The sequence below is a fragment of the Mus musculus genome, chromosome 19 (genome assembly GCF_000001635.26).
Source record: "Mus musculus strain C57BL/6J chromosome 19, GRCm38.p6 C57BL/6J".
NCBI classification, from domain to species: Eukaryota; Metazoa; Chordata; class Mammalia; order Rodentia; family Muridae; genus Mus; species Mus musculus.
In genome coordinates, this window is record NC_000085.6 from 6,829,847 (window position 1) to 6,842,767 (window position 12,921).

A 12,921-nucleotide genomic window follows, 5' to 3' on the forward strand; every position below is an offset into this window, starting at 1 on the left:
GATCAGAGTGGGAGCCGCTGGCAAAAGTCTGGTGGCAGCACCAGGCTCCCGGATCGGAGCTCCTAAAGGTAAGGGGGTCACAGTGGCGGGAGCTAGGAAGGGGACAAGGGGCCGTTGGCTCGGCGAGTTGTCCCCTTAGCGGCAGAGGCTGGTAGGCGACCGGAGGAGGCAGGCACTGGGGAGCCTCGGCGGGAGGCGGCCGCGCTCCGGAGCTTCTGCTTGCGCCTCTTGGCCAGAGGCGCATTCTCTACACTCTTGAGAAAGAAGCCCTCGCGCTTGCCTCGGTTGAACGCCTGGGAAAGGAGAGAATGAATGTCCCCACCCCGCCTGATTTTGGTTTGCTAGTCCTCGCCTTGGCGCGCATCCTGCAGTGCCCAGATCGACAAGCCCCGGGCCTCCAGCCCCCAGAGGTCAAGACCCCCTAACCCATCAAAGGCGGGTTCCGCCTACCAGCGGCCCGCCTCTTACCATGAAAGTGGCATTGAGCCCGGAACGCACAGCTGGCCCAGAGGACTCCAGCACATCCGGCGTGCGGAGCGGGGGCGAGGAGCGCGCGCTGCCGTCCTGAAGCCACGAGCTGCTACGCAGCCCCTCCAGCTTCAGCCGCTTGGCGGGGTCGACTGTCAGTAGCCCTGGTGGTAAGGCAGGGGCATGCTGGAAAGGAGACTCACTCTGTCCCTGATCCGGGGATCTCATGACCTTCCCTCCCTAACCATGCCCCAAGTCCTCCAGCTCCGCACCTCGGACCAGCTCCTTGGCTTCCTCCGACACACCTTGCCAGGCTTCCCCGTCCAGGGAGAAGCGCCCTTCACGGATCTTGCACATGATCTCAGCTGCCTGACTCTGTCCACCCTGGCCGGAGGCCCCTTGGAAGGGAACCTGGCCAGACAGCATCATGTACTAGGAGGAGATAAAGGAGTGAGACCAGCCCAGGCTGCAAGGGGGCAGGCTGCATCCTCACCCGCTCACAGCTCCACCACCCTCTCCACTACAGGGACTCAAAAGTGATGGACCCTCAATCCCAGGTTCGCAGAGACCCATTGCATCCTGGCCTCAAAGACATGCTACCCCCACTAACAGACCTGGTCCCCTGCCTCGGGCTAACCATCAGGAAAATTAACCCCAGCTCCTCCGAGAACCTTACCAGAATGACACCCAGGCTCCATAGATCGCAGGACTCATCGTAGCCCTGCTGTGCCAGCAGCTCGGGTGCAGCGTACTGCAGTGTGAAGCAAGGAGTCTGCATGGGCTCTGCCGGGCTCTGGGGCCGCAGTCGCGCGAACCCGAAGTCGATGATCTTCACCGGGGCCCCGGGAGTGTCGTCCGCGTACAAGATGTTCTACCGGAGGGGAGCGGGCGACAGTCAGGGGCAGGGCCCAGCATAGGTGCCAGGCAGTCCTGCTCCACCGCCCGAGTCCCGCACCCACCTCGGGTTTCAGGTCGCGGTGCACCACGCCTGCCTCCTCGTGCATGAAGCTCACGGCCGAAACCAGGCTCCGAAGGATCTGGCTGGCCTCCGACTCGCTGAAGAGCCGCTTCTTGCGGATGTGTTCCAATAGCTCTCCGCCTCGCAGCAACTCCAGGACCAGGTAAGTGTGTAGCTGCGGGATGCAAGGCACGTCACTACCACCACCTGCCCGCTCGGGTATCGCGGGAGCCCCATATTCCTGGATTCCCCACCCCCACCTCAAACAAACAGCTTTTCAGGACACCATTCTTTATCCACGTTTAACCACACCCATCCCATAAGCTCCGCCCCCTTCCTGAGCATCCTCCTCACATTCCTTTCCGGCTCCATCCTCAGCAGTGTCCCTCAGTCCTCAGGCCTTATACCCCTCAGATCCCACTTCTGGAGTCTCTCTCTCTCTCTTCTCTACCACCCCCCACTCCACACAGGCTGTCCCTAACAAGCATTGGTCACCTGGTCATGAAGCACCTCATGCAGATTCACCACGTTGGGGTGTGACTGGCACAGGCGAAGAGCAGCCACCTCTCGCTGAGTGTTCTCCTCCAGCCTGGGGACAAGGCCGGAGGGGTTACAGTGGCCTACTGGGCCCTTATCCCTAGCCCTCTCTGGAGGGCTCTGCCCACAGCTGGCTCCCACCTGCGGCTGAGGATCTTGACAGCAAACTCCTGGCCGCTCTGGCGCTGCCTACATCTCCGACACACAGAGAAGCTGCCCTGCCCCAGCGCTGGCTCCCGAAGGTCCAGTTCGTACTGCTGGAAGAAAGGCGAGTCCTGGAGATAAAGGGTGCCCATTAGATCCTTATGCTGGATATGAGTGGCCCTGTCATGGCCGACGGCCTGCCTACATCCAAATCATACCACCAGCAACCGGTGGAACTGGGCCAGAGTCCCCTCACCCCAGAGGACAAAGCCAATACCACCTCCACCCCCAGGCCAGCCCACCTGCATCATGGCACTCCTGGCAACTGCTGCCCTGCCGGGCCTGTATCCGGCACCCGGTGCCTGCAGTACATCAGCCATCACTGCATTGTTGTGGTCAAAGAGGATGGACGGAGCCACGAAGGAGTATCCCTGCAAAGATGAGTGTGGGGTTGGATGCCTATGGGCGGAGGCAGCTGAGTTCATCCACAGAGGAGCAGTGAGGGCACTCTTACATCTGGGCCCACACAGCCTGTGTGGACACATCTTATCCTACCCTGTTTATGATTACTTGGGGCCATGCCTACCCTCCAAGTGTGCGATCGACACACACACACACTTGTCTTATCACAGTGACCAGCTTTTTCTAACCACAACGTACCTAGCACAGACTAGTGGCCCAGGACTGTACACAAGGGCTGCGCCTGTTGTCATACACACTTAGCTTAAGATAATTCATCGGCTGGGGGGGGGGGGGGGGCTACTCTCTATTCTCTATCCTTTCAAGCCAGACCCTGGCCTCCTCAGTGAGAGGAAGAGGTACCAAGGAAAGACAGAGAGAATCAAAAGGTGGCCTTTGCTTTTCATACAGACCCATGTCCTAGCAATTTCAGAGTCCTGTTGTTACTATTTTGTTCTAGTTGTTGTTGTTTGGGGTTGTTAATTTGTATTGTGGCAGGGTCTTACTGTGTAGACCAGGCTGGTCTGAATTCACAGTGATCCCACTGGCTGTGCCTCCTGAGTGCTGGGATTAAAGATCAGTGTCACCACTACTCAGTCCTCGCTTTGTTTTGAGACAGGTCATGCTATGTAACCTCAGTTGGCCTGGTACTCACTATGTAGCCCAGGCTGAATCTGTCCTCCTGCCTCAGTCTCACAGTGCTGGGATTACAGGTGTCCATTACCATGCTGCACAACTGGTTTCTTTAAACCAGACTCCATGTGGGTAGTGCTTTGTCCTGTTAAGGTCTCTGGTTCATTCCCAGTGCCCAGACCCAGTTATTGGTGCTCAACAGAGTCTCACCCAGAGTCTGCACCTCAGCCCTCGGGGTGACCAGTGTAATACCATCATAACTGGCTGGATCCATCATATTCAATATTGTTCTAGTTTTATTTAATATGTTTAAACTATGTTCTACAGGCTGGACCTGAGCCCTAAGCCTGAAAGACACAGGGATTAATCCCGTTCCTTAGGGACTTCCAGACCAGTCATGTCAAATTGCTCAGCGGTAGGTACGTAGGCTCAAGGGCAGTGCACAGGAAAGGAAATCCCAGAGAGCCAGGTGGTCTTAACCTATGCGGAGCTTGCCGGTTGACTGCTCTGGAGCAGGCAAAATAGAGGTGTGCTTGGGAGCCTCTAGGACGTGCAATGGTACTGTGTGGAACATCAGGTAGGAGAATGGTAAGCAGCTGACAGAGGATCACATCACCCCAGGCCCTGGATGCCAAGCTAAGGCAAGCCTTGCCACTCTGCCCTGGGTTTCTATGCAAGTGTGCTGGGCTATGGTACAACCATAGCATCTTGTCCACTTAGCAATTTTGAAAATTATTAATAATTTTTGAGACTGAGTCTCATATATCCCAGGCTGGCCTCAAAACTCCGTATGTAGCTAAGGATGGCCCTGAACTCCTGACCCTCTTGCTTCTGCTTCCTGAGCAACAGCCTGGCTTATGCAGTGCTGGGACTAAACCCAAGCTTCACATACGAAGAGCAAGCCCTCTGCCAACTGACCTACATCATCGGCCCTTAATAATTTAAAGCAATGTTTTTTTTCAGTTTACTTATTCTATATGTGTGGGTGTTTTGCCTGCATGCATGCCCATTCACCACATTTGTGCAGTGCCCTCTGAGGCCAGAAGAGGACGCCAGATCCCCTAGAACTAGACTCACAGATGGTTGTGGGTGCTGGGAATTGAACTCCTGTCACCTGCAAGAGCAGCCAGTGCTTTTTTTTTTTTTTAGATTTATTTATTATTATACACAGTACACTGTAGCTGACTTCAGACACACCTGAAGAGGGTGTCAGATCTCATTACTGGTGGTTGTGAGCCACCATATGGTTGCTAGGATTTGAACTCAGGACCTTTGGAAGAACAGTCAGTGCTCTTACCCGCTGAGCCATCTCACCAGCCCACAGCCAGTGCTCTTAACTGTTAAGCAATCTCTCTAGACCCTAAAGTAATATTTTTAGATAACGCAGAAATGGTGGAATGGAAAGGAAATGAAAATCCAGGCCTGGAGGCACTGACCTGGACTTCAGCTACTTAGGAGACTAAGCAGTAAGGTAGCAAGTTCAAGGCCAGCCTAGGCAACTCATCAAGACCATATCTCAAAATGAAAAAGGAGATAGTGGCATGGCTCAGTGGCAGAGCAAGGCCCGATGTTTCATCCCTAGTATATAAAGGGAAACAGGGGCTGGAAAGATGGCTCAGCAGTTAAGAGCTCTGCTCTTCCAGAGGACCTGGGTTTGGTTCCCAGTACCAACATGGTAGCTCACAACTGTCTGCAATGCAGTCCCTAGGGATCTGACACCCTCTTCTGACCTCCTTGAATACCAGGCATACTCATGGTACATAAACATACAAGCAGACAAAATCCCTATGTACATAGTGAGTAAGTCAATTATAAATGAATAAAAGTTTGAAAAGAGTGAGCAGATGTTAGTATGAAATACAAAGCCATAAAAAACAGCTATGGTGACTTCTATAACTGATAACATCAGGCACCCCTGGGAAGTGGAACAGTCTGGGGAGATGTGTCCTCAGAGTAACCCAGGGTCTGTGCAGTGAGTGACCTTGCCAGCAGGACTGAAGCAAGTAACAGTGTCCTGCATCTATGCCATCTGGGGTCATGTGGGTTCCCACTCACCTGAAAGATCCGAGGGTCCCCAGGTGGAGGGCTGCCTGCAGGGGAGTAGACGGGCTCCAGCCGGGTGAATTCCTCCGCAAAATTCCCCACATCCAGCTCTGAGCGGATCTGGGGCCGGAATGGGGCTGGGATCTTTCTGGCAGCCAGAGCCACCCAGTCCAGACCCTGGGAACAGAGGTTAAGGGTGAGAACAAGGTGATCCACTCTGCTTTCTCTGTGGTATGGAACGGAACCTTTCAGCCTGTGCCTAACCTTGAATGACTACTTTATAATATAATGACACAGCCTTGGCGTGTGCTACTCCATTTTGAATCTAACTGCTGAGAAAGAATGACCGTTACATCTCCTTTATACAAGCAAACAACTGCCACCTGCCAGCACAGCCAGAGGCACAAGCTGATAAACATTTGTATCTAATAAATAAGGACACCTGGAAATGTAGCAAGCCCTGAGGGAGGGCGAAGCTCAGGCGGGAGTGTGCCTCCCTAGATGCACACAGAATCCTGGTCTGATCCTCAGAATGCATGAACTGAGCATGCCTATCATCCTAAAACTGGGGAGGGTGGAGTCAGGAGAGTCAGAAACACATAGGGAGTTTGAGACCCTGGTGGGTGTCAGAAAGATCAGACACTGAGCATATCACATCTAAAGGAAGTCCTTCCCCTGGGACTGTGAAAAGAAGGATCCTATGATCAAACTGTGGCTGCCCTGCTAACTAGTCACTGGGTCACAGGTGACAACCTCATCCAGGCAAATTGCCACAGCAGAGGACTGTCACCCAAGCGCCCCCATAGCTTCTTCTTCAGGGACGTTCAGCCCACTTCAGCCTGGCCCTGAACTGCTCAGACTTCAGGACAGCCTCAGCAGGGAAGCCTCTCTAAAGCTTCCTTCGCCATTCTGCAACCTATGTATAATTACCATGTGGCACTTGGGCTGGAGAATGAATTCTCCTAACGACAAGGAGACTAAACACGCAGGTGAGACAGCGCCCTGGAAGGGGGCACTCACCCCCAAGCCTCACAGTCACACAGTGGAAGGAGAAAACCCATCCCTACAAGTTGTCCTCCCTTTTGGGAATGAGCACCTGCTCTTTGATATGTTTAAGCTAAGGTGGCAGAACTAACTAAGCTTCTGCCAGCATCCGCTTTCCTGTCTTTTTAGCATCATAATTCCAATACAACCAAGATGCACCATCTTACAGACACTTCTTTGTAGCTGGTTGTGCCCAATAGCTTGCAAGGAAATACTGTCAGGTGGAGCCTAGGAAAGCACCTTGAAGGGAAGGTGAGAAGCTTGCAAACCCTGCCCTTCCTCCTCCCACTTCCGTCCTGGAAAGCAGGCTACATAGTCATCCCTTTGGAGTCACAAAGCAACCCTAAAAATGGATGCCATATCTAAATATGGAAGAACAGAGAGACAGACAGACAGACAGACAGACAGAATGAATGAATGAATGAATGAGCTTGGATTCTCAAAGACAACCTGGTCTGGATTTCTTCTCCTCACCACTACCCCATTGTATGTGCACATATATATGCATGTGTGTTTGTATGTGTGCGATGTCGGGTAAGTGTGTATGTGCAGTAGCCTCCAAAGATCTTTGTCCAAAGAAAGGGCAGAAGGGAGAGGACACCATGTCAAGTGCCAAGCCTCAAAGACCTTGGGGACTTCTGCAGGATGATAGACAGGTGAGCACTCTCCCAGCAGTCTGAGATGGGGGAGGGGGGTGTTCCAGAAATTCACTGAAGGAAGTGGACCCTGGTCAGCTCCATTCTGTGTTCTAGTCTTGCCCATGCCTCTACCTGGGGCCATGCTGGCCCGGGAGAGGAAGACTCTGCTCTGAGAGCACCCCTGGAGACCCTCCAAGGCTAGGATCCCAGCATGGAGGCAGGAGGGACCTGTGCCTGGCCACAGGGGATACCCACAAATGGATGGATGCTCTTGCTGCATGTCAGATAGATGCCAAATCTGATGACTGTATATAAACAGAAGACAACAGCTAGGAAAGGCCACTCAGTGAGATCACATGTGAAGGCTCCGTGCTAGTTCACGCATTCCCAGGGAGCTGCCCAGTGAGTGCCCTGAGGACAGTGGGGTCTGCACATTCTGCCCTTTGACCTCTTATTGTGTGTAACATCGGAAAAGATGGAATACATTTGTGCTCCCCATGCTGCAGCCCGGCCTTCAGAGGTGAAGGACCTATGAGGTCATACATTAAAGCCTCACCTGGAAGAAGGGGTGACTCTTGACTTCCTGCGCACCCTGGGGACCTGCGCCCAACCTCTTCTTAGGGTCCTTGCACAGCAGCCGCTGTAGCAGGTCCTGTGCCACAGGCCCAATCCGGAGAGGGAAGGGAGGGGAGCACTTCAAGATCCGTCTGGGAGGATGGGTGGGGTGTCAGGGGCAGCAAGCCCCCTCCCAGCCCAGCCCAGGAAGGCCGTATAGCCCTCAGCTACCCTCCATGACCTGTACAACTCACCGGGACACCTCAGCCTGAGTGTTCCTCTCTCCCTCCAGTGTGAAGGGTGAGGCCCCTGTCAGCAGCTCGAAGAGCAGGATACCCAGGCTCCACCAGTCCACAGCCTATGGAGCAGGGCCAGAGTGAAGGCCTTGTGCACTAGCCCCACCCCTGCCACCTTCACCCTGACAACCCACCTTGCCATGTCCAGCCTTGCTTCGGATGATTTCGGGAGCCATGTACTCGATTGTGCCACAGAAGGAGAAGGTCCGCTCTTTCTGAGAAGCCAAGAGGACCCATTTGTATACCTTATTTGTATACCTTAGCTTCACCCCTACCCCAAGGGCCCTAAAGGCTTAGAGCAGAACTTGCTCAAATTAGAAGATTCTGGGAAAACAGTGGGAACCTTGGTACCCGACCACTCTGCAGCCCCCTCCCAGGGGGCTGACACGGAGGGAGCAGGTCAAAGGCCTGGCTGGGAGCGCCACTCACTCACCTCCTCCGTCAGGAACTCCTTGCTCAGCCCAAAGTCTGTAAGGACGATGTGACCTTCTGAGTCAAGTAAGACGTTCTCCAGCTTCAGGTCCCGGTAGATGATACCCAGCTGTCAGGAGCAGATGGGACGTTGAGTGCCACCCTGAGAGACACACTACACAGCCACAGCCCTGTGGGTCCCTGCGGGTCCCTGTAGGTCCCCACGTAGGATAAAGAGATGCCCTGAAGATCTTTCACCTGCAGGGAGAACTCCAGGGCAGGATAAAGCTGGGCAGAGCTAGTTATTAGATAAGAAAAGCCACTGGATCCAGGCATGTAAACTCATGCCTATCCTCCTAGTGCCCAGGAGGCTAAGGCAGCCAGCTGAGGCTAGCCGAGGTTAGCCAGCAATTACCAGGAGAGCCGGGTTACTGAGCAAGACCCTCAAAACAAAACAACGAACAAAGAGGAAAAGGAAGAGATCAAAGAGAAAAAAATAAGGACCAAGGCTGGGTGGGACTGGTTAGAAGAGCACCTAGCATGGGGCCCTGGGCTGGGTCCCCAGCACCCCATGAAACCAGGAGTGATCAACAAGCCTGAACTCTCAAAGAGACAAGGGCTGCAGGATTCGAAGTTCAAGGTCATCTTGACTACACAGGGATCTGAAGGCCAGCTTGGGCTACATGAGATGGCTACAGGAAGAGTTAAACAGGGGACCATCGAGAGGGCTCAGCAGAGAGAGTGCCGGCAATCTGAGATGGATCTCAGAACCCATGCAAAGGTGGAAGGATATTGTTAATGTCACAGAATCTGACCCACACATGTGCTCTGGCACATATGCACATACACACACCACACATGCACAAAATAAAAGCAAGTAAGAAGGGACTCAAGAAGGGCCACCAAAGGTACCCTGCATTGAGAAGTCCTGTGCACAGGCCCCAAGGCGCCCAGGAGTGTGAACAAAAAGCCCCATTTCAGAGGTCTTGGTAACTGAGGTCTGAGGTCACCACTTAAGGAAGTCCGATGAAGGTTAGCCTAGGTTCCTGTTGGAGGAAAGCCCCTTCCAGAAGGTTCTGGAGCAGAAGACCCTTCCAGGTAGTGCTGTCTCAAGCAGTTCTTTCAAGGTCCCCGCCCAGGCCACCCCTGAAACAGGAAGCCCCTCATTAGGTTCAGGGCAGTCCCAGGAGAGCAGCCAAAAGGCAGGGCCGTCTCTTACCTTGTGCAGGTGTTCCAGGGCCAGCACAATCTCGCCCCCATACACTCGAACCTCAGCCTCCTTGAAGTACTGGCGCTGGTAGAGGTGAGTGAACATCTCACCACCGCTCACGTAGTCTGGGAGTGAGGAGACGTTGAAATGTTTCCCTACAAGGTAGCCTAATCTAACTCCCGTCCCTCTCCAAAGCTGAGATGTGACAGGCCCTCACCCAGGATGAGGTGCAGCTTGGCATCCGTCTGGAAGGCGTAGTGCAGTGTGACCAGGAAGGGTGCTTGGCGAACCAGCTCCAGCACCGAGCGTTCGGTGCGGGTATGCTCCTGTGTCTTCGCGCGCTGCACCAACGCCGCCTTGCGTAGCACCTTCATGGCATAGAGCTTGCCCGCGTCGTGCCCACCCGTCTTCCGCACCAGGAACACCTTCCCATAGGCTGTGGGAGCAGCAAGCAAGCGGTTGGAAGGTGGGCTGTAAGTGCGAGGGCGGTGCAGACTGGTGGGAAGGGGGGTGCAAAAGGCTGACAGAGCCTTCTAAGGAGAAGGTGAGCCCTCCCTGGAGGGTGCTCGGTTAAGCCTGAAAAGCAATTTGCAGTGCAAACTAGCCTGGGGAGCTTGCAACTCCAGAAGGCCTGCGGGGCGGGGAAGGGGCGGGGCACGTGCAAACCTGGGATGATCAAGAGAGCTGAGAAAAGATGAAAACGCTGGCACCGGAGGCAGAGGCGCGCTCCCAGTCAGCGGAGGGATGTGCAAACCCGGACTGGGGAATTTGCAAAATACAAGAGTGGGGCTCGCAAGGGAAGATGGGGAGAGAAGCTGTGCAAAGCTCTTGGGAGGGAGTCAAAACCCCAAAGAGGCTAGGAAATCGCGGCAGGGGGCACGCACGCATAGGACTTTGCAGAGAAGAGTCCTGTCAACGTGGACGCCCGGCAAGTAGGCTCGGAACCCTGGTACGGTAGGGCGGGGCGGGCAAGGGGAGCTATGCCGGGAAAGGGTGGGGGGACCTCCCCAGCAACCAGGCCCAGGCCCAGGTCCAGGCGAGTGGGCGGGCAGAAGGCCCAAAGCACCATGCCAGTGAAAGCGGTTTCTCACCTCCCGTGCCCAGCACCTTGAGCAGCGCGAAGTTCTCCACGCTCACCTTCTCCTCATGCCCGGTGAGGTTGGCTGCGGACACAGGGGGGCGAGTGAGCCCAGAGGGTCGCTGACTCTTGCCACCCGTCCGGGAGAGCCGCCTCGGGATCCGGCACCCACCTTCGGTGATCTGCAGCTCCACGGCGCAGCCCTCGTCCTCATCCTCGTCTCCCATGGCGGGCGGGTCGCTGGGGCCCGCGCGGCTGGGGCTACGGGCGGCGCCGGTTACATGGCGGCTCCGGCCGGGGCGGGTGCTTCCTGGTGCCGCCTCTGGGGCCGAGCGGGCGCCGGCACCGCCTCCCGGCTCCCAGCCCGCCCCGTGCGGCCTGAGTCAGGCGGCTGGAACGTGACGGAGCGGGGCTGCGGGTGGGAAGCATCAGACGGTGGCAGGGTCTCCTGGCCCCGGGACCAGTGAGAGCCGTGCAGGGCCTTTGGGTGACATGTGGCTGCAGCTGGAGTAAGCCTCCTAGCCAGGTGTCTGTCCAGCAGGATATGGAGGACACTAGAGGTCTGTGTCCCAGGATTTGAGGAGGGCTGCCCACCCAGGCTGATGGAGCCCTCCCTCCCACGTGGCAGCCTTGCCTCTTCTGCTCCTCTTAGCCAACAGACACAAATCACAGCCCACTTCCTTCTTTAGGACCACTCGTTACACTCGTTAAGCTCAGCAAATACACTGGAGATCTTTATATTCCCTGGACACAGGAGCCCTAGGCTCTTGATGCTGGGCCGGCAATGGGCATCCTGAGAGTACACTTCAGAAACAGGAAGCCACTTTACATGGGTAAAGTTGCTTTTGCCCCAAAGGAGACCAACTGAGTTGGATGCCTAGTTCCCTCCCACATGGTAAAAAGAAAGAACCGACTTCCACAAGCTGCCCTTAGATCTAAGTGCCTGCACCTACATACAATGCAAACATATGGCATAATATAAAATAAATGTAATTTCAAAAAGAATTAAAGAGGGAGCCTGCAGGGCTGATTGCACAAGGACCCCACTCCACCTTTCCCAGGGAGCCCCACCCTCCCTGGGGCAGCCTCGGGTGCCCTGACTCACATCCTGCCACCCAGCCTAATTGTCCCTGTATTCGTTTGCTTCTTTGTTGCTGTGATAAAACGTTCTGACTTAAAGCAGCTTGGGGAAGGGGCAGTTATTTGGTTTGCAGGCTACAGTCCATAACTGAGGGAAGTCAAGGCAGAAACTCAAGGCTGGAACCTGGAGATCAGAACTGAAGCAGAGACCATGGAGGAGCACTGCTTATGATGAGGAGCACTGCTTATGAGGAGCACTGCTTACTGACTTTCATCCCTTGACTTTTTCAGCTAGCTTTATTACATAACCCAAGCCCATCTAGCTAGGGATGTATCACCCACAGTGACTTAGGCCTTCCTATAATCAATTTGCAATCAAGAAAATGCCTCCACAAATATGCCCATGGGCTAATCTGCTGGAAGCAGTCTCTCAGCTGTGAGGTTCCCTCTACCTAGGTGTCTAGTTTGACAAAAGAACTATGACATTTCACCCCGTCAGCTCGTCTGTGTTAAAGCATAGCCTTTCCTTTCTTATTTGTCCTTAAGGTCTCATGCTAGCATCCCAATATTTTAAGAAGGTAGCATACACCTTTAATCCCAGCACTCAGAAGGCAGAGGTAAGTGGACCTCTGAGTTCGAGGCCAGCCTGGTCTACAGAGTGAGTTCCAGGAGAACCAGGGCTACACAGAGAAACCCTGTCTCAAAAAAAAAACAAAACAAAACAAAAACAAAAAGCAAACAAACAAAAAAACCAATAACTGGATAGTCTTTATTATCTTTTTAAATAAAATCTAGTCTCTTAAATGTGGGCTACTGTAAAGTCTAAAATACTGACATACTTTAAGATTTCTTTATTTTATTTATTTATCTTCTGGCCTCAAATCATTGAAGCTGCTCTGCTCTGCTAGCCTGCCATCCACAGAACACATGGCTTGTCTTGAAGGCTTGAGTCAGTTCCTTTCCACAACTGCTGCTGTCCTTAGCATTTGTCCCACATTCCTGGTATCTCCCAGATCCTGAGGTCTCCACTGCGACTGAGACTGGACCTTCACCACAGACCTCCTGGCCCCCTTCTGGGACTCTGACCTTGCTACATGGTACCAAGCCTCAGCTGTTCTCCATGACCCTTCCAGGCCTTTGAAACCAGTACCATTTGGAAGCCTCTTACACATTGTTTGCCAAGTTTGATTGACAGCTTAAGATGCAGCCTTGGCCCCTACTTGGCCACAGCTTCTGTGTGGTGACCCTGAGAAACATTCTCCACAAGATTTTGCCTCAGTGACACTGGTTTCTTATTAGTAGTAGCTGAGTCAGCCCTAGCTGACAAACATTTGTTGTCTCAGTAAATCAAAGGTTTCACTGATTTT

The 12,921-nt window shown here is 54.0% G+C and overlaps 1 protein-coding gene and 1 non-coding gene across 4 annotated transcripts in view; both read right to left on the reverse strand.

Annotated features, from left to right (window-relative positions):
* Positions 1-12,299, reverse strand: part of Rps6ka4 (ribosomal protein S6 kinase, polypeptide 4) — a 13,062-nt gene extending 763 nt beyond the window's left edge. Inside the window, exons 1-17 of one of the 3 annotated variants that reach the window (NM_019924.2) lie at positions 10,647-10,781; positions 10,488-10,559; positions 9,614-9,832; positions 9,406-9,521; positions 8,209-8,316; positions 7,910-7,990; positions 7,734-7,837; positions 7,481-7,631; positions 5,255-5,419; positions 2,410-2,538; positions 2,105-2,238; positions 1,922-2,015; positions 1,428-1,601; positions 1,145-1,339; positions 741-900; positions 469-632; positions 26-293 (exon numbers count right to left, since the gene is read on the reverse strand). In NM_019924.2, coding sequence (NP_064308.2) covers positions 93-293; positions 469-632; positions 741-900; positions 1,145-1,339; positions 1,428-1,601; positions 1,922-2,015; positions 2,105-2,238; positions 2,410-2,538; positions 5,255-5,419; positions 7,481-7,631; positions 7,734-7,837; positions 7,910-7,990; positions 8,209-8,316; positions 9,406-9,521; positions 9,614-9,832; positions 10,488-10,559; positions 10,647-10,701 — 2,322 coding nt within the window. In that variant the 5' untranslated portion in view covers positions 10,702-10,781 and the 3' untranslated portion in view covers positions 26-92. Of the gene's footprint in view, positions 1-25; positions 294-468; positions 655-740; positions 901-1,144; positions 1,340-1,427; positions 1,602-1,921; positions 2,016-2,104; positions 2,239-2,409; positions 2,539-5,254; positions 5,420-7,480; positions 7,632-7,733; positions 7,838-7,909; positions 7,991-8,208; positions 8,317-9,405; positions 9,522-9,613; positions 9,833-10,487; positions 10,560-10,646 lie in introns of those variants that run through there. The other 2 variants (XM_017318261.2, XM_017318262.2) reach the window with 2 other exon arrangements.
* On the reverse strand, positions 40-98 carry Mir5046 (microRNA 5046). The gene has a single exon (NR_039555.1). It is a non-coding gene; the product is annotated as a microRNA 5046 (primary transcript).
* Positions 12,300-12,921: the final 622 nt, after the last annotated feature.